General features: G+C 45.0%; 1 protein-coding gene across 3 annotated transcripts in view; it reads left to right on the plus strand.

Moving 5' to 3' along the window:
• Positions 1-18689, plus strand: part of tspan18b (tetraspanin 18b) — a 28378-nt gene extending 9689 nt beyond the window's left edge. The window contains exons 2-10 of one of the 3 annotated variants that reach the window (XM_040163267.2): positions 340-401; positions 6745-6830; positions 13875-13970; positions 15004-15198; positions 15503-15577; positions 15748-15846; positions 16075-16251; positions 16935-17018; positions 17877-18689. In XM_040163267.2, coding sequence (XP_040019201.1) covers positions 6828-6830; positions 13875-13970; positions 15004-15198; positions 15503-15577; positions 15748-15846; positions 16075-16251; positions 16935-17018; positions 17877-17924 — 777 coding nt within the window. In that variant the 5' untranslated portion in view covers positions 340-401; positions 6745-6827 and the 3' untranslated portion in view covers positions 17925-18689. The remainder of the gene's footprint in view (positions 1-339; positions 402-6744; positions 6831-13874; positions 13971-15003; positions 15199-15502; positions 15578-15747; positions 15847-16074; positions 16252-16934; positions 17019-17876) is intronic. The other 2 variants (XM_040163266.2, XM_040163268.2) reach the window with 2 other exon arrangements.
• Positions 18690-23372: the final 4683 nt, after the last annotated feature.

Here is a 23372-nt window from a genome sequence, read left to right on the forward strand (position 1 = left end):
TTTTGGAGGTTGTTTCTTTTAGCCCTTAAATATAAGTTTATTTCATTTCATTAATGTTTGATGTTTTATTAATGTTTTTTCCGAGGCATCACGGCCGTAAGAACTTAACTTTCTCACAGCTGGTGCTGACTGTTTACATCTGGCTAATATACTCTAAGCTCAGCAGATTAAATCTCATTTCTCTGAGTGCTTTTTGTGTTGAGCCAAGCAGGATTTTCTCCTGACGTTTCCCCGCTTGTGGCTCCTTCAGCCTATCGAAGGAATGTTTCTTCAAGCACTCCTGCAATTTCACAAGATTGTGCCATGGAAAATGTCCAACCTTCTTTTTCCACATTTCAGTCGGTCTCGGTTTCCTCTTGGGACTCGCAAGGAGAACATCTTCTCGAAAGGATATCTTTCAGGTAATGCTCCCGCCACCAGTCCCACCCTGCGCTACTGAAGAACAGGAGTGATCAAAACAATGTTCACCCATCTGGCAGAAACACAGTTTGGGATATGTGGCCTTTAATGACGGCACATTTCAAATTGTGAGAAACAAAAAGGCGAGAGTGATTTTTCACTGCTTGTCGTGTGCTCTGCCACCGCAACCGCATACAGGCTGACGTAGAAGGAAATGGAGGGATTTAGGGTTCTTTGGCACATGTGCAGCTTTTATGAGGAGGTCCCAGCGTGGAGCCCCCTGAGGAAACAATCCAGATGCAGAGCTTCTGGGGCTCGTAACTCAGCGGGGCACCTGCCCTGCTGCTCCTGTACAGCCCTCTGCAAAATCCACAAAGATACAAGCTGCCATCTTGCTGCGCCCAGCAATTTTTAAAAATTATAATACATTTTATTGCTCAACATATTAGGGCACATAAATGCCTGTGTAAGATCAAAACTTCATTGATTCATAATGTCAACTAGTTAAATATGAGTTTGCAATCAGTGGGGACCACATGGTATAATATATCATTGATTCATAAGATGCTGATTTTATCTGCTGCCGTTTCTTAAATGTTGCAGCCCTCTAATTTCTTCCCATCCTGAATGACTTCTGGTTGATTTTGGAACTGAGCTGTGAGAATTAATGCTTTCAGTGATCTTCTTATGTGTGATTCCCCACAGTAAATGGGTTAGCACAGATGTGAGCTACAGATCTCAAAACATCTTTCATTCGGGTTTTTTTATTTTATCAATTGCCAAAAATCGCTATCATTTATTATAAAACGCGTTACGCTCTGTTTTTTTTAAGGTTTTTTCTTAAGATTGCATTGATTTTCAGGATGTTAGTGGCGGTGGTCTGCCATAAAACACCACAGGAAACTCCAAAGGTTTTTAATACGTTTCTGGTGTTTGTTTTCCAGGTTGAGCAACAGGTGACTTCCTGTCGTTATGCACTAACCGTAACATGTTTTTTATTGAGAGGTTTTGGCTGAATACCTGCAACAATGAACACTGCCACGATAGAGTTGTGTGATCCAAAACACCAGCAGGCGTTATAAACTGGGCAACCATCCTGCCATCTTCCTCCATGTTTGTTTGTACTTTTGTAATGTGAGCCACATGTTCGTACTCATAAACACAATGTTGTTTCCGCTCAGGCTTTACAGTAGTGTTTCACCTTGTCTATGGTTGGAAAAAAAATCCATGCCTCGAATAGGCCAAAGAGAAATATTTGTTTTGCAATCAATCAATCACTGTGATCTGCTACAATTACGCGTTTCAGAATGGTTTGCTTTGCTGAGTGTGCTCATGATTTGTACCGGACTCACTGGCCCTCAGGATTTGGGCTGAACTTGTCAACTTGTGTTGTTACTGCTATAGCGATCTGCGTGTCCCTCAACCCATCATTTATTTTTTTTAATGAAGTTTTTGTTACTCATTCACATTGCCTTGTGTCTTGCATGCAATTGCCAAGTGGTCACGTAGCAAAATTCCAATTGAGAAAAGCCGAACCTCACTGCTTCGCAATTGCTTCATGTGCCTTCTATCAGATTTTTGGAGGCGTGCAAATGTAAATGCCTTTCCAATGTTTTTTTTTTATCATGAAAATAAGTTGCATCGGGTCCAACTGAGCAAATAATCTTATTCCACATGTTGTGTTTCCTGCTATTGGAAGTTTACCGTATTTTTTTGTTCGCATTGTTTGTCAGCAGTGTAAAGCGGGCAAAAGGACAAGGGGGGAGGGGGAGAGGGGGGGGCCTATTAAGGACAGAAACGTATTCTTACAGGAAGCGTTTCACAATCTGATTTTGACCAACAGAACCTGCTTCATGGTATTTTAGCAACATTTAAATGAGGCCTAGAAATGGTTACCAGATGTGTTTCTAACACACGTCCAAGTGGCTGGTTTGACTTAGAGGACAGCAGTGACCACATGATTCTACATTGAATATTAAGTGAAAAATGTCACTATATGTTTTGGTACAAAACTCCAAACCGTTTTTTATTCTTTCAGGTGGAGCATCACACAAAAACATCAAACATGCTCATTAGTTATTGGACTAAAAGTGTCATCGTTGGCAACGCCGGTTGTTTATGTGTTGACGGTTTAGAGAGCATGGTACGGATCAAGTTACTGACAATTTGTTGTTACTAAAGCTGAAATGCTAAGATACGGTAAAGACTAAGTGAAGATGACAAAATATTCTGCACATCACTCTATAATTTATGAAAACGTTTCATTGTCTCGTCTTCCTTCTGATCAGACCAGACTACAAACCGGGTGTGTTGTTTCTAGTGCACTCGTACCGTTTTGGCTGAGGAAAACATCCCGAGGGAAGTCTTCCTCCCTCTCTTCCTCTTTCTGCTGCCAGCGTGGATCTTCATCCCCGGCTCCTTTCTGAGTTTCAGGCTTTACCGGGCTTTTAGGATTTAACTGCGATGGAATCGGTTATCGTGCGGCTGCTCGTCGGGCTCGTGTGTGTCGGAGGGGGGGGGGGGTGTTCGAACAAACTTGCGCGAGTTTAACGGCCCCAGCCCCCTCTCTGTGTATGCAGTAATGAACGCTTTCCTCGGCTTGCAAGGCTGCTCTGCCGGCATCCTCGGTGTGTTTTCGTAACCCTCACTGAAAAAGCGCTGCTCTTAATTGTGTCCCACGGGGCCCTGAGCTCTCAGTATTCACAGCCTTTCCTGTCCCTCTCGCTGATCCTCCCCTTCTTCCAACTTTAGCCCCATCATCACCATTCGACAGGTCCCCCCCCCTTCAATCGCTTGACTTCAAAGCCCCGTTGTACTACGCTGCAGCCCCCCCCCCTCGGAGACCGTGGGAGGGGGGGGGCAAGCCTTCGGGGCCTGGGAAGTAGGGTGAAAGTGTAGCGGTTTGTTAAGCGTGACGTGCACGGGGGTTGAAGAAAATCACAACAAGTAGTTCTGCTGGCGTTCTTCACCCGGGGGGGGTCGACGGGGAGACCGGGAGGTCGCGCGTTGCGTATTTTTTGCACTGATCTTCGTTGGACGCCTCGCTTTTCTTTGATGACGCCGAAAGGAAAGGAGCCGGAGGAGCTGGCTAATGGACGAGTCCTGGCTAATGTTTGCCGCTGACTTACCAGACACAGTGTCGGCTTTCATTAGTATCAAAATAGCACCCTCCAAACGCGTCTCCGCGGCCGGAATCCTTATCGGGTTTCCATTTAGCGCGAAACAAATAACACAGAGAAAACAAATCGGCGTCTTTAGCTGGAAGAATTCTAGGCTGAAAACGAGTGAATGCACTGCAGCCGGCCTTGTAACCCGAGAGCACCTACTGGAGTACGGAAAACAAAGAAGGCCGGGGGGTTTATCTGTGGCCACAGAGGAGAGAGTCACTGATTAATTGAGCTGTTCCCTCTGATCACAGCAGAGATTGTTCCTCCATCGCGGCGCTTTATCTTTCTCCATCTCCGGTGGTTGACTCGCACCAGATCAATAAATCCAGTTGAGTTGAGGATCATTTTGCCTCATTAAAGCAGCAGGAGATAGATGGCTGTTGGAAATTACCCGCTTTCTTATTTCTTTAATATTGTCACATGATACGAATGGACTTTGAGATCACCAGGGAGGGCTCACTTCCAGAACTGTGGATTTGTACCTTTTTTTTTTATTTAGTGTGTTTGTAAAGGTTTGACGTGGACAACTGTAAACGTAGGTCGTCTTCTCTAAATGTGCAGGTTTTCTTTTCTCAACACTGGTCAGAAATAGTTTAAACCCAGCTGGGAGGTTTATATGGAGCAATAGTCACTTCCTCCCTTGTTTTCCTGCCTACTTCCTGTCCCCAGAGGAAGTGTCGCTGACCAAACGTCCTGCTGTTCATTGAACTTTGACATTTCAGTCAAGGTTTTCCAGCCGATTGACAGGATGAGGAGACTTAAAGGGGGCAAAGATGAGTCCTATGATATAATACAAGATGATTCTAAAGGCCCAACACAGACAATTTGGAACATCTCCTCGGATGACGTTTGATGAAGTTTCACTTCAAATAACTCTTCCAAATCACTGTAATGTATATGAGGAGAGAAAGGTTTGAGGGGGGGAGCTTGAAGACTTGGTAGATTCAGCACAGCCAGACGCGATGAGAATAATTTAAACAAGAATCAAACCCAAACAGCGCCTAGAACAATAATAACCAACACCACAGCTTAAGGTCCTATTTTCACCTCCTGCATCAACAACAAAACCTCATGCAAACTGGGTGAGAGGCATTTGTCTTTTTCTAAACTAATATTATCTCGTCTATGAATTAAAATTCCAAAAGTTATTTATCAGTGTAAATTGTATTCCTAGTCTGCTGATCTTCTTGAAATCATGTTTTAATTATGATGTACCACGTGATACTGAGTGTGAAACCAATCTTATTAACGCACAGACTCGTTGGCGGTGGCACTAAAATGAGGCCCGACCCAAAGTAGAATATGATTTAGGACCTTATCCAACAGCCCCCAATACCAAGGTCGGACACTGTTTGCAAATTCTTCGGCACCTCTTATTCCTTTACGTACGCATCAGTTTCCTCTGCTATTTCTACTGCGAATGGGACCGTGTAGGATAACGGTACCTTATGCAGATGTTGTAATGTCCTACTGTCCCACACGCTGGATAGACGATGGTGATGCAATAATATTGTCAGAGCCTGAAACATCAGCAGAGGCGAATCAATTAGTGGCTGCCTTGACGTTTAAATGGCCCACAGGGCTCGTGAGCTTAAATGTCAATGACTAGCTGGCGAGAGGCATCTGTAAAAGGAAAGCCATTGAGCGGATGCAGATGAAACCTTTCCTTTAGCGTGGAGTCATTCCCCGCTTTGTTGGACCCTCAGCAGCCTGGCCTTTGTGGTCTCCCTCGAGGGTTCGTCCCATTGTTGTGCTTTCTCAGCCGTCTGCGCTCATCTCTCTCCTCACCCCCATAACCGATTCAACGAGGCTCGGCGATCCTATTGGTGCTCCACTTTCCGGTGAAAAGGGGTTTCCATGGAAACCTGAAACTAATGCAGACCCTCACCACTGTTGCTCTTCAACTGCTAATAGCGCCATAAACAGGGGTTTGGGAGAGACTCCTGTGCAACAGGCTTCAGTGTGAAATGTGACCCCTCCACCGCTGCTGCTGATGGTGATGATGATGAGGATGATTTGGATGTACGTATCGCCTGCTGTGATAGACTCAAGCTAGATATAAAGGGTTTACGTGTGAGCAGCCGCTGTGGAGATGTTATTGATTCCCTCAGCTGGTGCTTTGTAGTGAATTCAAGGCTCCGTGATAAGCCAGTGTATCATTCCGGCGCATCTCACCGCGTCTCCCATCCGTCCGTGGCTCCTCACTCTGGCTTTAATTGCCTCTTCCAGATGCGATCCGAGCCCCTGTATTGTGTGTGTGGGGGGGGGGCGGGGCGTGCTGCTGCCACTGTCACTCGGGTTCAGTGTCCTGGTGAATCTGATGTCGGCGGGAAGATGTGGCTGGCTGAGCACGCCCTGCCTGTATTTCTCCATTTAATGGCGAGGGCTGCATGCTGTTCATGCCTCCGTAAGCAGCTCTCACCATATTGGATGCTGCACTTTGTCTGTGCCAGGGCTTTGAAACCAGCTCCAAAGTATTGTCAGTCAAAACCACGCTGCTGACTATTTTTGCACATCGAGTCTGGAATACCAGCGGTTTAATTGGCTTTCATAGCGAGTTGACTTGTGGCAAAGCAGTTCAGTAAAAAGGTTTAAAGCATTTACGCTCGTTAGACACAGTTGGTAGAAAATGTATTGCACATTGACAGTTTAAACCTGCAAGTGGAAAAACGAGGTATTCTTCTTCTTCTTTCAGTAAATTATGCATGAGATCAAGTTTTTTTTCAGAAGCTGCATAGGAGACTGTGGCAATTTGAGTCTTCTAATAAAGCATAATTAACTAAGTAAGAAGATATACACATTTTAAGCACCCCACGGAAGACATTAATATTTTACCTGCACAGAACTGTAGCTGCTGCTATACCCTTTCTTCCATTCTTTCCTTGTTAATTTAGCCTTCCAGCTGAGTGAAACATTCACGCGTAAAACACTGATGCAGTCTTAAATTAGCCCGCTACTGGCAGTGCCTCATACATAATAAATGCAAAGTGTCATTATAAGTGTCCTAGAATTGTATCTACTGTGGGGTTTTTTTTATAAGCTCACTCTTATTCTGCTTAAATTAAATCTGAATACCAAGACAAATGTGCCACTTTCCTGCCATCCCGGCCTCACTGTTTATTCATCTCATTACCTCCGTCTTGACCGCTGCTTCTACCATTGTGCTTCTGTCCAACAGCCCATGAAAGCAGGAGGGGGAGCGAGAACCGAAAAGAAGTCATCAGCGTCACCTGAACAAATACGGGGCAAAAGAGGATACACATGGTATGTTTTCTGTGTTGACGAAAGCCACAAATTCTATCTTAAGTGTAAACCGTGTTTGCGCCCTTGGTTCCCCCCCCCCCCCCCCACAACATCTGTAATGTGGGGGTTTGGCCAGGAGCGATTTTTGTACCAATTCACACCAGCAGACGCATGTTCAGAAAGAGCTTTGCAGTGAGTCTTTTTCAGTAAAATGCTGACTTCACAGGCGCAAAGCCATTGTTGCTGTCAACAGGAGGCTGCGTGCGCGAGTGCGTGCGCGTGTGCGTGCGCGTGTGCGCGCGCAAAGCCGGTCCTGCAAAGAGCCAGACAAGTGCTTTTGTCCTTTACCCACCGCAGCAGGTCAACGCTGGTCTTTGTTAGATTCTGATTTGCATTGGCGTTTGTAATATTAGTATTCCAGGCACGGCTGAGCAGCAGACATGTATGGATTGCAGGGTTAAAGGGGAGTTTAGACCAGACACATCAGCTGTAATCAGTCAGAATAAACATGAAGGCAAACGTAGAGGGAAATGTGTGCAACATTTGCAAATGGCATGAGGGATTTTTTCTTTAACAATTAGTGTCTCACTTAGAGAATTGTTGAAATAATAATTTCTATGGCTAAAAACAAGACTGCCGGGACATGGCAACAGATATTTTGAACTTAAAGTTGTAAAAAAAATCAAATTTACATGTTTACAGACTGACTTTTTTTCCCCAACAATATGGGTGCTGGTATTAAATTTGTCCCCTCTGTCCGATGTAACCATCCCATCATTCATTCTGGCAATGCAGTTAGGGATATCGTGGGCTCCATGCAAATCTTAGCTCTGAAAGTAAGATGGAGTTGCAGCGGGTGACTGGGCTTAGCAAAGGGTTAATTGAACTAAACCGATTTACAATATCCTTTTACTAGTTAAAGTACGTACGATTTCAGCCGCTCACTCCTTAATCAAACCGCCTCACAGTAACCGATTTACATTAGTAACCGCACACGCCACACTAGGTGGGTCCGTTCACAGCGTATTACAAAACAAGCTCAAAGAATTATTTTCTGCCGCACTGTGGGCTCCAACTAACACATTTCTTCTTTTTTATATTATTCTTAAGTTGTTATTTGAAGTGATACTTCCCACATATGTGGATATCGCTTTCATCTGGGGCACAAACATTCTCGCTCTTCATCCTCCTGGCTTTCGTTTCTAATCTTTTGCATTGCGCGCAAAACTCCAGCCATTAACACAAATTAGGTTACACTGTTCCTTTTACTGTTTGTTTTTCTTCTCCGTTGATTTTTAGCAGACTGTATTGAGGTTTTGACGTGTTGCCTTCCACAGAGGGGGAACTAGCTGTATTCAAACCAACATATGGCCTTGCGGCAGGGTGTGAGTGATCATTCGTTACAGAAATATCCGGCCAAGCTGTCCTGCTGTCGTAAAGTGCTCGGCTCTGCTCCCCTTTGTTTTCGAACAGGAACTGGTGCTAAGTGGAGATGCCAAACACTGCTCTGCAGACAAAGGCCACTCTCACCACAAATCCGGGTTGCCGTGGAGACCAGTGTCCGTATTGGAGGGCTGGAGAGATTCCAAAATGTGCAAAAATAAATGTTCACTTTAATAAAGGCGCAAAACATCATTATTAGTTTCATGGTAGTGTTCACATTTATGTTATTTGTCAGGATTTAGGGATGTACTAGCACCCGAGTGTGTGAGTGAGTGTTTATTTTGTGCTTCTGGGCGTGTTTACCCTCCTAAGTTTCCTTTTGTGTTTAGTCCCCTGAGGCTGAAATCGTTGTCTTTCCTTAAACCCCCCCGTTGTTTACTTCTGCCATCTGTGATAAAAAAAAACTCTTAACAGCGTCGACAGCATCCTCAACATGAACGTTAGAACACACATAGAACACACAGAACATCTCAAACATTTTGATTGCCCCTTTGCTGCGGGTCAAACACTGATCAAAGTAGAGTTTGGGTTAGTGATTGGAACTTTATGTGGAACTCCACATGACCCAGACATATGCAAAATATTTTGGCTAAGTTTGTGGAAACTTGCACAAAATAAAAATTATGTGCATTTTAGTTCTGAATTGAGTCATAACGTCCTCCTGTGGAAAGCCCCGATGGCATTGTGTCATCCGCCGAAGCACCTCGTGGGAGAAGCCTGAGCTAAGTGTTTATGTGTTCATTGTGTTGTGCTACCACATGCCCTCACTGCCAGACAGCTCGCAGACTAAGAGCTGGAACTCCAGGGAATCAATGCATCATTGACCATGTGCCTGGGCCCGGCATCGATCCAGCCCAGTCCAGCCAGTTTGAGTCTTCACTCAGCCAGATAGAGGTGCCGACACAGTTAAGTGAGAATCCTCTGCTTTGACAGAGCGAGGATCACACAGTCACTGGTGTTCAATAGAAACCCAGATCTCTTCATCTCTATCACATGTCCGCTGCTCGAGATAACCAAGGAGCCATCGATACCCTTCCCCCTCCCGAGCTTCCTAATCCGAGGAGCTGCAGAATCAATTCAACCGTAGGAGCATGAGCAACTGTTCGTTCAGTGCTACAGCTGGATTTGCACCCATTTGGGATCTCAAGAATTTGGCCCTGCAGTGCTGTGGAGAACACATGGCCAGTGAGTTTATGGCTGTGCATTTGTTCGTGTTAGTTAATCAGCCTTTTGTTCAGGAATGTGTCAGCTGCCCGGTCAGAGGACTTCTGCCCTTGGGGGGTTCACACAATCTCATTTCTAAACTGACTGGGGTCAGGAGAGCGCCGCTCTCCGGCTCGGATAAGAACTGCTTTAGATTCGCTGCACGTCTTGCAACAATGGACTGAAATGATAAATTGCTTTGCAAGGCAGAGCAGATTCATCAGAGACTAGCAAGGCCCACATGTGCACAAGCTGATCATGTGCACCAATCCTATAGATGTACCTTGAAAACTCATTAATCTGGGCATTGTATATCCCCACCTGTGCATTTCACCAACGGGGACGTTTGCTACACACCAGCAGTTGCTGCAACATCCTAGTCGGCTGAGTTTCTACAGCGTGCGCTCCGTGTGAGCTGCCCCCACACACGGCGTGTGCTCGGCTGCCTTTGAGCTACTTTTCTACACTTTCTCTTTCTGTGGTTTTTCACTGTTGTCTGCAAGCAGCGTGCCCTCTAAAGTAGCATAAAGTGTTTTAGCTGCTTAGCATTCAGTACGCTTCAAAGCTCCTCCGTGTGACAGCACAGCCCAGGGCTCATTCCCTCCTAATTGGAGGTTCATTAAGGGACACGGTGCGCCTCAGGGGAGCCCTGATCAATGCCAGAGGAGCCCATCACTTATTCAGATTTTTGGATGTTTGCTTGCAGCGGCGGATTTAGGGAGTCCCGAAGAAATCCGGAAATGGGTTTTTAATTGAGATAAAAGCTGATGTGGCATGTGCGTGTGGTCCCTCGGTGTCGTCGTCGGCGGCTATTGGTGCTATCTGGAGAGCGCTTGAGGGGCGTGCATCAACGAAAAGAAACCAGCACCTGCTCCAGCCGAGCTCAGGGAGGCGCGGGGCCAAGATGTGCCGTCCCCGGGGTGCAACGCCCAGGTGATCATTTAGAGGGTCAATGACATTTTAGAGAAGGTTAAGCTCCAAACCCTCATCGTCTCCACAGGGTCTCGGCGTTAACGATAGTCTGTTATGCAGGCTCACGCCCACAATGAAGTGAACCGGCTTGTCCTCAATGGTGGGTGGAGGGTGAGGACAGTTCGCCGAGCAGCAGACACCGCGTCCTTGTCACGCTGATCCATTTGTCCGGGGCGGTGGCCAGTGAAGCAGGGGAATATGGACTCACTTCATTAATCGTGCCGAAAGTGTCAACTTCAAGGAGAAGCTATTTATACACGGAGCGCTCCCAATGCGGTGCTGTGTCTTCGTTATCTTTTAACCACCGTGTGTAGATGCCGGCCAAACATGCCTCATCGCTTTTCTTGAGTTGAGCCTGAAAACGGGCCTTCAGAAATGTGTCACAATTGCTTGTCTTCATTCTGAGGTAGAATGTAGGTCAGATGGGTTTGCCCTCATTACCGAGCTCTGGCTTCTCGGCACTGTGGAGCTGATTTCAGATCGCTTCTCATTAATCCACTATCAAACTCAAACTCGCCCAAGCTGGGACAGCCCAAGTCGGCTGTGGATCGCTCTCTGCCAAGAATAAACAATGGGATCTTAGTGCCGTGTGTGGCATTCCATGAAGTCGGTAATAAGAGAAGGAGGTGGCATTTACTGGAGACCCCCGGGCAAAGACCCGCCACTTAGATTGTCAGATCGAGGACACACTGCACTACTTAGTCTTACTTACAACAAACACGTCCGCAAATGTAGAAGTGTAGTATTCCATTCTGCTGTGTGTTATAATGGGTGTTTTTTGCTGCTCTATACCAACACAATGCAACACAATTTGTCCTGCCACATTGTTGGTTTAGCCAAGCAGCCCACCTGAGGAAGATCTGCTCTGTTCATTTGTTGATGTTGTTGTAAGGCTGCAGCTCCTGGAGTGTGAACCTCGCTTTCCTTGCCCGCATAACGTACTCTGGCGAATACTCCGAGGGACTTAGTGGTCTGATCACTGAGGCCGGGCCGTGATCGATGAGGACCTGCGATCCCATGGGAGCCATGGGAAGGATCAGTTTGTTTACTCTGCACTTTCTCCAGGGTCTCCGTGGCAGTTTGATTTATATTATGCTGTTTTTCACCACGGGCTTGTTATTGGGAGCCGGCCGTGCCCCAAATTGTCCACTTCATTCTTAAGCATCCAATGCATTTTAATGCGTAAAAGAAAATTGGCTCCCAATCCGACAGCTGGTTTGACCTTTTAGATGGGAGCAAAGAGCTAAGGGGGTGAAGCTGGAAGAGAAATCAGACATTTTTGTTTGGGGAATGAGATGTGAGTTGAGCCCTGAGAGTTTTTCCATCCAACCCTTTCCTTCCCTTCCTCCCCCTCCTTGTTCCGCCTCTTGAACCCCGGCTCTAATAAATACAGTTCTCACTCTTCATAAGGGCCTGGGACTAACCGTGGAGAGGGGGACGGATGAGAAAGGGCCTTTTCAGCCAGTCGCTTTTTTCTGTGAGACTGTAATTTATGCAAATCTCAATTAAGACCTCCTGCGCCCTCATTAGGCTTTTCAGTGGAGCTTAGGAAAGTGTGTGTGTGTGTGCGTGTGTGCGTGTGTGCGTGTGCGTGCGAGAATTAAAATCCATCTCTGGCAATGAGGGCTGCTGGTTTCCTCTCTGAGTACCACTAGGAGAGTGATCAATACCTAAGCATATCATTATGATTTAGAGGAGGTGTTAAACCATAGCTCTAAATCAATTTCCCTGCCTCTGGGGAGAGAAAAAAAAATAATAAGCCCTCAGGCTGGTGAGAGGAGGAAACGTTCTCATTCTGCTCCTACAGCAGACAAAGGCTGTCTTCACATTGTTGGTATTGTTCAATTGCATTGTCAAGGCAAATTAAACAAGCCTACGATGAGACCAAAACCAAAAAAAAAAAATCTCTGGAGCTTGTAGCACATAGCAATTAGAAGCAGGAGGGAAAAAACAGACCAGTGCAATCACACAGCAACACAAGAGAAACCGACTAGAAAAAGATTCAGATGATAATTTTCTGCTTTGCACAATTGCAGTACTTCTGTGTCTAATAATAATTAGCAGAGAAGCAGCTGAACAGTTCTTCTTTTCACACAATATGGGGAGATTAGGGTTGATTTCCCCTGAAAATGTGAATTTCCCAGTCGAAGAGGTGCAAGGGTTTAAGGCTGAATTACATCGGATCGACAGCAGATCCCCATTAAAGTCGGCGGCACTCAAAGCTGCCGTTGATCACAGCCCGTGCTGCACCGCCGCCTCGGAGAAGCAGACGCACACATCACACAAGGCATTGGAAAAGGCTTTGAAAACTGTGACATTGAATGTTGAAGACATGCTGCAAAGTCCAGAGAAAACGACTGGAAAAGAAGGCGCGCTAACTTTTTTTGTCTTCAATTAGAGGGGACAGTGTCTGGCTGCCGAGCTGTGTAAACCCATCTACAATCACCCTGAGAAGTTTCTTTTTAATGTGCTTGTTACTCCGCCTCAGTCTCAGCCTCCGCCCCGGCTATCACTCTGGGAGAGCAAATTAATAATCCAAACTACAAAGCAAAGAGTGTCGTGCCAATTCTGCCAAATAATAATTAATTTTCCTCCTTCACAAGACTGCAATTATAACCAACCCCAGATCACTTTTTGCAGAATATGTAGAGATGATTCCTCAGACAATTCCTTTCATCCAAGTAGGATGGAAATCTCTTAATATGTAGCTCGGTAGGTTAAACCGATTCCTCAATGATAGATATATACATATTCTATATATAATATAGGTATACAAGGTTACAGAGACGCATGTTGTCTCCTAATGCAGGAGAGGCGTTGTTCATTAACCTGAAGTGCCTGCAGGACGGACCCTCATCAGGGAAAGTGTGTTTATGTCGGACACAAGGTTGGCTGACAGCGGGCTCCTGGCTCTCATTAAGTTAAGTAGAAGAGGCCCCCGTGGTAAAGGCCATATAGGCACGGAGCCCTAGTCAGGACTCATATCCTTAAAATGCTCTTGGACGGACAGAGAGACGGTCCCTTGAGTCCCACTGTGCCTAGAAAACCATCGGTCCGCAGATGGGGAGTGCCGATTCGGGCCACCTGACTGCGAAAAGCGCATTTTAAAATGACTTAAGCTGTCACGGTGTGTGGAGAGATTGGTTCTGTCAGGTCGGGTTGACATCGCGTGGCCCAAACGTGTAGTTACCGAGAGACTGGAATGTGGCGAGCTTGAGGGTATAATGCAGCAGAAAGTAGAGCAAATGAACTGGCAGGAGTGTGTGCGTGCGTGCGGCGTTTTCGGTGAGTGGCAGAACCCATTAGAAATGTGAGCAGTTTTTTTGCAAAGTGTTATTTTCTTGGCACTCTTATCTGAATGCAGGGTAACGGGAGTGCTGCGCGCGTTGGGAAGGATTCATTAAGTGGCCCATTTTGATGTGTATGTTTCATGTTGTGTTCCTTCAGGGGCAGGGAGAGGCTTCAGCGCGGGGGACAGCCATGGAGGGGGACTGTCTCAGCTGCATCAAGTACCTCATGTTTGTCTTCAATTTCCTCATCTTTGTAAGTATTTCTCATCTCTTTCTCAGACACTTCATCCGGGCCTCCCTGAAGTCGTTGTCAATCTAATGATGTGAGATGGGTTTCTGGCTGCCGCCTGCCCGACTGACTAATGGAGCCACATTTGCATTTCATTAGATTGAAGCAATCTTGATTCCATCAAATTCTCTTTTGATTAGATTTTACTGTGCTGACACACATCTGAGGCACACTGTGCCGTGAAGAGTTTGTGACTGGCACCTGAGTTTATCAGTCTCGATCAGACAATCAAGGGTAATCCTGTTAGCCTGGGCCTGTAAAGGGGGGAGGGTCTGAGTAAGGAGGTTTGTCTCTTTTTTTTTTTTTTTTTTTTCTTTTTTTTTCCTGCTTTATTAAGCGCAACCAAACCGTTTAGAGACTCTACTCCGAAGAGGTTGTTCAGGGACGGGGTAATAATGCGACCAGCAGAGCAAAGAATGAACTTGACTGTTAGAATCACTCAATAACAACCCCTGTTTTCTACTGGCGTCCCGTATTGTTTCTTTCTCTAAACCGTTTCACACTCGTGTAACACCACAGCGGTTTTCAAGCCCAGTGAGCTTTCAAAATGGCTACATCCTTCCCTCATTCATTAACCTCCGGCCAGGACCTCCGCCATCCGCCCAGCCCTCCCTCTCTGTGACAGCCAGAAGGGGATCGCCGTAGAGGTTCATTCCAACCCCTACCTCTATACCTTCTTAATCGCATGAGTCGCCCCATGGTGTCCTGCAGATAGGGGTTTAGTGAGGGGGGGGGGCAGAGGATGGAGGCTAAAGTGCTGTGCATTTCTCCTCCAACTACCCCCCACCGGGGCATTATGACTCTTTTAGCTATCCAGCTTAGTATCTGCTCTCAACTCAACCCCGACCTTTCAGAGACTTGCATTAAAACACATGGATGACATCTTGTTGTAATGTTTTGTGTGTCACTGGGGATAGTAATTATTTCCAGTTAGTTTTCAAAAACGCTAATGCCTCAAAATCCTAAATAGTGTCTACTCTCCTTTTCCGTCCATCAGCTGGGAGGCTCCTTTCTCCTGGGAGTGGGAGTTTGGGTTCTGGTGGACCCCACAGGGTTCAGGGAGATTGTAGCAGCCAACCCCCTGCTCTTCACCGGCGTCTACATCCTCCTGGGCATGGGGGGCATGCTCTTCCTGCTGGGCTTCCTCGGCTGCTGCGGAGCCATCCGCGAAAACAAGTGTCTGCTCCTCTTTGTGAGTCCACCGACAAATTTGAAATGTGCTTTTGCTGCTGATCCGGTTTGTGCGCATATGTGTTGATTATTCTTGTCTGCCAGTTTTTTTTTGTTTTTTGTTTTTTTTGGACCGTCGCGCTTGAGAGAGCCAAAAGAGCAAAACACCCTCCAATAAGTCGTCGCGCCTCCAGCCTCATGCATAGTTAATGCTGAGTGAAGCAGGCGCAGCCGGAATGTGATTTTTACTGAGTGACTTGCACTTTTTCCGCCACTCATCGACCTTGTCTCCTTGTCTCCCTTCTTTTCCTGTTGTCTCGCTGCAGTTCTTCATGCTCATCCTGCTCATCTTCCTAGCAGAGCTGGCTGCCGCCATCCTGGCCTTCTTGTTCCGGGAGCACGTAAGTGGCCTCAGTATTCCCTTTTATCGACGCAGTTCCCAATGAAAACGACTGCCAGTATCCGGGGATCTGTGTGGGAAACGGGTCAACCCAAAGGGGTGGACACTGACCTGTGCTTTCGTCTGGTGAACTTTTTATTATTTATTTTTTTTATTTTTATTTTTTTTTAGCTGACAAGAGACTACTTCACCAAGGAGCTGAAGAGACATTATCAGGGCTACAACAACACTGACGTCTTCACCTCCACATGGAATGCCATCATGACTACGGTAAGGCCACAGCACACATGGCAAAGCGCTCACTTTCTGTAGCTTTCACCAACAGTCTGTGGAAACGAGGAGGTTTGCAGCCTGGCGTCAGGGGGATATGTTTTATAGATAAAAATCTAGACATTCAGGTCAATATTCATGCTGGGTTGGTGCACGCATACAGTGGACCACAGACCAGTGCACAAATAGGCACTCAGTAATAAGGGCTTTTTTTTCTCCTGCCACCAGTTTGACTGCTGTGGGGTGAACAGCCCCGAGGATTTTAAGGACAGCCTGTTCAGGATGATCAACCAAAATCATATGGTGCCAGAAGCCTGCTGCCAGCGCACCAGTCAGGCCGAGGAGTTGGCCTACATCAACCAGGAGCAGTGCTTATTTGGCAATATGATGTTCCGCAATAACAAGGTAACTTTTGGCATCTACCACGACACCTTCTCTTTCCCGTGCCTGCTCGCTTGTTCCCTCCTTCCAAAGCACATCCAGGTTTAATTAGAGCAGGAGACCGTTGAGGGGTGACATCCAAGTACTCGTGACTCCTCCTTCATGGCTGATTAGTGCTTTTGGGTGTCATGGGAGGCCATCTCAGTATGTGTCGCAGTGTGGGGACACCAGTGTACGTCTGCATTAAAGCGTGTGTGTACGTGTGCATAGATTGGTAAATTGGAATTTTTGTGGAGCGTACATGCGTGTAAAAGAAAAAGAAAAAAAAAAAGTCCATGGCAATGTGAAAATTCTGTGTGCTTCCCAGTAATGCACACCCACATCCCTGCCTGCGTGTGTGTTAAAAAAGCCTCGGAGTAAAATGTAACTACTGTTGCCACACTCTCCACCTGCTGTTTTTCAAACCATTAGAACAATGCGAGATGTCCACACTGTGTGTCTCTCTCTCCCGCCGTTCATTCACACAAAGAGTCCTCATTAAAAAGCAGTGAGACTGGAGGCCTTGCTTCTGCTTCCCTCATCCAACCAATCCTTTGTTCAGAGCGCCACTCGATTAAAGCTGTGATGTTAGTTTAATTGTCGCTGTAATTCACTTTTAAGTTTATAGCCCGTTGTGTGCTGAGCATCATGTCTCTGTGTGTCCTCAGGGATGTTACTCTGCTGTAGTGGACTACTTTGAACTGTACATCTATGTGGCTGGAGCGTTGGCCATCGTGGTGCTGACCATTGAGGTATTAAAGGTTTTTTTTCATTTTTTCAAAAATCATCGCACATGCAGCATTTTCATCGTCTCTCCTGCGATGTCATTATTAATGTCAGGAATAGTGGACTCTGTATCGGCCTAAGAGTATTCGCCTGAATGTGTTTAGTGTAGCGTGTTCTGAAATGTCTTTGTGGGGCAACATCTCCATCCAGTGGCAAGACTGTGTGCTACAGGAACATCGATCAGACTTTACTGCTCACACACACACACACACACACACACGTCTCTGCAGAGTTGAGCTCAGCACAACAGTTCAGATCACATCCACAATTCACTAATTAAATACAAACACTGTATGCAAATCTCACTGAACTGACTGGTTTTCTCTCGAAAATAAAACCATGTCCTTCACTACTGAACTACTGTAACAAAAGATGCCATTGCAATGTTTTTAAGTAGATTTATGCTGTACTATTTTCAATTATACATTAACCAATGTTTAATGTAAACTAGACATCTTTTGACTGCACAAATTCTGGTAACTTCACTCTTTGTTACACCAGTTAATGACATGTGAGGCAGTATGTTTCAATAGGCTTTATTTCTCTAAACCGGTCGTTCCAGTGATGAAATGCAAAACACTATATAATATATGTTAACTATACATACGTGTAGGATAGCTACAGACATAGATGCAATATTGTTAAACCCAAATAGGGATTTATGTTTTACATTTGTTTGCCAATGTAGATGTTGCATTCTAATCAACAGTAATGAATAAATTGACTATAATTGGTCAAAATGTGCAAGCAGGAGTAATACACCCGCACATGCATGTGATGATTTTGTGTTTATTCTGCGTGCTAATTTATTTTTCTTTCCTCAGCTCTTTGCAATGGTCTTCGCGATGTGTCTCTTCAGGGGAATCCAATAGAACGGCTCCATTGAACTGGACACTTGTAAATTTGTTGATCTCTTTTTTTATTGGCTAATTAGTAGGAGAAAAAAAAACAACTCACAGTACTTCACAGCTGGACTTTCGAGGTACTGGGTGGCAAAACAAATGCGTGCAACACACACACACATAAACCATAGAGAACATGGGAGATCAAATACCAAACTGATACAAAAAGATTTGTGTGTAAAGTGGAAACCGTAATTCTTTGGACCAGGTCTAGCACAGACTGGGGGTAAAGTGGACCAGGCGAAGCCTGTGCATGAGGACCAGGTGAAGCCTGAGCAGAAGGCACTGCACTGACTTTTGGATGAAGAATATTTATATTAAGTGACGTTGGCTTAACTGCAAAGAAAAAATGTGTTTTATGTACACTTCGGCTGTTACTCTTTACCAGCTCATACTGTATACTGTAACACTCCCTCCCTCCGTACGCCTTTTTTTTTTTTTTTACGTCCACTTTTCTCTAATGCTGTATTACATAAGCTGTGTGTGGGTGGGTGTGTGTACGTACTGAATGCTCCTTTTGAATGTGTATACTAGTAACTAATAACTAGTTTGCGAGCTCGAGGCGCTTCATGACCCCTCCCAAGCTTCAAAGACCCCCTCCTGATTCTTTTTCTATTCGTATGGTGATGTTTATTGCAGTAGTGGTTATAATGTGGTTTTAGGTGGTGAAATCTATGTGTACGCATTTGTATTAGATTATTGAAACGTCGATGACATAAATGGCATTCTAAATAACTGTCTTTGTGTTTGTTTTTTGTTCTTAAACTGCTTAAACAATTCCAGGTCATATTTAAAAATACAATGATCCTTATGTGCTTTGTTCTGCAAATAATCCTCACCATGCATACTCTTTAAATATGTGCAGCACATGAAGGTTCCAGGGAATAATGTTTTTTCACGGTCTGATCAACTCACAACAAGTATAATTTTTATTGTAGTTGAAGGGCAAAACCAATATTACTTTCTCTGATTTCATGACTAAATGTTCACATACTGTACGAACTCATTCTGTGTGGTTCTGCAGAACATAATATCATGCATGTTGCATCTGAACTCCGATAGATCTTTAGAAGAATTGAACACGAAAATGTCACAAAGACAGGTAACAACTTATCCCTCTAATCCCTTTTTGTTATTTTCGATGTGTCAGCAGGTGACTTAAATTCTTAAATGCTCTCGTTTTGTGTGCAGCCACAAATGTAAAAAACTCATTTTGTCTTCACTCCACTGGGCAGTCTTGGTACACGTGTGATAAGCCCAGGTAAATAAATCCCCATGTGAATTTGAAGGGTTTTGAAAGTGGGATTTTGTGAGATACTTAGGCCATCAGACTGTAGTACCCAGATTCATGAGGAAAAGTCAAGCAATGGAGGAGCTGTGCACTAAAACGTGTTTCGTCATTTTCATTGTAATACCCTGTCAAACGTTTCTATATATAGAGATGGTTCCACTTAACCTTTCTTTTAGGGTGTTAAACTCTTGGTGCATACTGCGGCTGCTCTTACAAAGTACACAGTGTTATATACAGTGTGCAGTTGATCGGAACATACTGCTCTTTGAACTGTGAATCTATTCTTTCGCCAAATGGTTTGGGGGAGAAGAGCACACTACAAAATGCAACGAGATGCAGTAGAACATCGTGGTGTTTTAGGTTTTTATTTTTACCATAAAGCTGCTGGACGAGTGCCTCACAAAGTCCCACTTTGAAACTATCAAAATATAGAAATAAGATGGATACAATCTTCACCTGTCCACCTACAAAAGATGTATGACTTAACGCGGGCTAGCAAGGGACCTTATATAAAAATGTCTTAAGTATGTGTAAGTATGAAAAAACCACTTGGATGTTGGTAACGTTGCACATATGCAAATTCTCACAGAAACGTCTATCAGACATTAAGAAATTTAGAGACGGCAATTGTGGTTCTGCCATGTTCTGATCGTCAGCCCGGTGTGAACAATTAATACCAAGATCAATCGAAAATGAAATGAGTCATTGTCCTATTTTGGCCTGATATTTGAATAGTGAGGTGTGTACCAAGTGTTTCATGATCAATGTTGTATGCAACCATGAGGGCATCAGGAGGACCTCCTTTCTTTTTAAAGCCAAGGCTCCCCAGCTCGCTCTTCGTGTTGGAGAAACGGTTCAGAGTGAGTAAACATGTTGGAATGTAACAGAAGTGGGGAGTAAAAAGTGCACTGAGAGGAAGGGGGGGGGGCACTTCTGATCGCAGGTTCTCCAGTCAAACAGGTGCAGCGCTTTCCTTTTGCCCTCCATCATTTGTCCTGGCTGATATTTTATTCCTCACACGCACAGTGGTCTGTTTGGGCTTGTTTTCGCTCATTCTTATATTATTAAGTCTGCTTTGTGGTCGGTTTCTCATCGACACACATAACATCTGGATTAGATCTAACACATCCTCAGATAGTCCAACAGTTACGCTGCTAAATCCTTTGTTACGCTCGCAATAGGACTTGTTTACTCCGAATTCTTGGTAAATTGGGAGTGTTTTCAAAGCAATGAGCTGAGCTAGCTGCAGCTTCAAGCTGCTCAGCCGTGTTGATAAAAGAAGGGATAGTAGACGTGTCATTTCTGGTACATCTTTGCATTAGACTGGGGAAAGGTTTTTGGGCTCCTTTTTTTTCAAACCGTCAGTCAAATTAGACTTGTAAAAAAGACTACATATAACTATAAGTGTGAAACCTGACTAAAGTAGCTCTATCTATTTTCATCTTATTTTGCTTTCATCTGGAGACTAAAGAACCCACTCACATCCAGTGAAAAAGTGTAAATGAAAACATGGTGGATTAACATTTCGTGAACTTTCTCATGCAACAGAGACAAAGTAGCAATAAAATGTGTATTTAAGAGCAGACTAAAAAACAATTTCACTAACAGGCTTATTAAGGAACTCTAAAACTATTGGGAATGTATGAGTCATTGTTAAGCTCGAGGTGAACCGAACGACGTCCCGCTGACTTCTTGTAGTTCCCCTGCCTCAGTGAAGCTTACTGGAGCTCATTACAGTCACCTCAAATAAAATCTACAGCACTTTCCTGGGCCGTGTACGCTGAGGTGTAATATTTCACCACACGAGGGCAGCAGCATTCTTACTGCCACTCACAGCTTGTAAATGAACGTGTTCGCACCCACAAGAAGGGAGCCTTTCACGGACATTGTTCACACATGAGGACTTCAGCAACTTATTCATCATTATTTTACACGCAAATAGTTTTTTAGGTAGTGATGTGAACAGTCTCTATGTTCTTGTAATATTCAATATTTAGAGATATCCCTCTCCATTTTCACAGGTTCAAAATTTGAATTGAATGTTTGTCACAAAAAAACAAAGTTTAATGCACTTTGAATGTCTTCATGTTGCCCGTTCACTGACTTTGCAAATATGAGGTCCAATTTTTAAAGGGCTGAGATGTTTTACCATACAAAATGAACATGTTGACTGGAGCAAATCTGAAACGACCATAAGGCTGGACACCTCAAATGAAAACAGCGTGTCTTTGGTGCTTGGAGCACATTTGGGGTTTGACCTGTTGATCAGAAGGTAAGCACCAGTAGCAGGCAAATGTCAGAATGCCTTTTCAAGTATTTGCAGTGTTTCAGGTCAGGAGCTTACTGCGTATTTAACAGCTGCTAAGTGAGCTCCTGATCCTGGTGGTTTACTCTCCCCAACGCGCTCTCACATCACATACAAGTGATATTAACACAAGCCAGAGTCGTGCAACCCTGGCGGTGGCTACACAGCGGACACACACACATACACAGACGTACCGGCTATTCTGTAATACACCTGTTATTGTTCAGCCTCGGGGAGGATGACCGTTGAATCAAATTTAGACCCATGAAATCGAACGGAAAGTGGTTGAATTTTGAAATCTGGCAAATATCAACCTGTGTTGACATACTGAGGGTTTTCTTTTGTTTGTAACACAGTCACTCCGCAGAGGATTACCAAAATAAAGGACTTATACTGTCTTGAATTGTTTATAGGGAACTGACAGTTTGCGGTCACAGCGTCTTTTATTATGTAAAAATGTTCCATCTTAATTGTGAGAATATTCTTTCCTAGCGGAGGAGCCTGACCTGATCCACAGCAACCTTTTTTGCCTAACCCGCGTAGGATTTGTAGTCTACTGCTGTTAGAAGAATTTGTGTAAAAGCCCTTAAAATAATGATTTTTCTTTTTGCAGTTTTGGGTCACTGCAGAAGATAAGTTGTAGTACTTACCGCTCTGCTCTAGTTTAGCATTGCACCTCTACATCTCTTCTTTCCTCATAAAAATTCCTACCAGGAGAAGAGGGGAGAGAGATGGACGGGGGAGTGGCGGGGCCGAGGGGCTCCGTGTTCGGTTTGTTTTAGCCCCCTGTTTGGAGAGGAGACTTTCATTGCTTGATGATTTATGAGTGGTTCGACTCCCAAGGGAATTAAAGAGTTCTTTTTCCTGCATGTAAGAACCCTGACCCTCCAACAGAAAACCTGCGTCTCTCCCTCGTGTTGTGCTTATCCAGTGTGAAAGGTGTTAGGTCCGGTTGGGAGTTGAAAGGCCCAGAGAAGCCCCTGAGGACCCTTCAGCACAAACCATACTGGGGGCAGATGATTCACATCTGCTGCGGAGGGGCTGCAAAACCTGTTGTGAAAATGTGAGAATCTTAAAAGAAAATACACAGACAACCAAATACTGCCGCGTCCCGCTTGTAACAGCATCGCCATTGTGGTGAATAACAACTGAATTGTCCCACAGCCGCCAAGTCCAATGGCCTTAGGCTCAACAGGGTAGTCTTTGTGACGCGCGGTATGGCGCCCGCGACCCAGCATGAAACAGGAAGTGAGCTGGAAAGGCCGGGAAACAAGTCTGTGGGGATGGATCTTTGCGCCGTTTCTCAGGCCGAGCACCGCTGCTGTCTTCAGAGAATTCTTGTGTGCTGTGTGACTCACTTGTGAAGCATGTGCTTTTCAGTCCAGAGGATTTGGATTTAGATGATGACTTCAAATAGATGGTCCAAGCGGTCCCGTGTGAGAAGACCACAAAGTGCTCTACGGTTACGAAGGAGAAGAGCAACGTTTCGCTGCCAGCCGTCAGTGATGGTGACTGGATGAGGCCACTTCCTTTTTCCTCATTATTTATCTGTGTTTTTCCACCGCTCCCCCCCCACACACACACACTCCTTCCACTCTGTTTTTGTGTTATGAAGTTTCCTCACAGTTGGAAGCTAATGCAGCGCTTAGCTCCTCATTGCACGCCAGCTTTTCTCACCCTGTGGCCTTGGCCGTCCAGCCGTCATCTCTGCCTCCTGTCAATCAGGTCGAGTGTGACCCCGTTGCACATGAGTCTGCGAGAGGTCAACCGCTGTGTATGTTTGACCTTTGAGCTCTGCAGCAGGAGGGCTTCTTGAGCAAAT

The sequence above is a fragment of the Gasterosteus aculeatus genome, chromosome X (genome assembly GCF_964276395.1).
Source record: "Gasterosteus aculeatus chromosome X, fGasAcu3.hap1.1, whole genome shotgun sequence".
Classification (NCBI taxonomy): Eukaryota; Metazoa; Chordata; class Actinopteri; order Perciformes; family Gasterosteidae; genus Gasterosteus; species Gasterosteus aculeatus.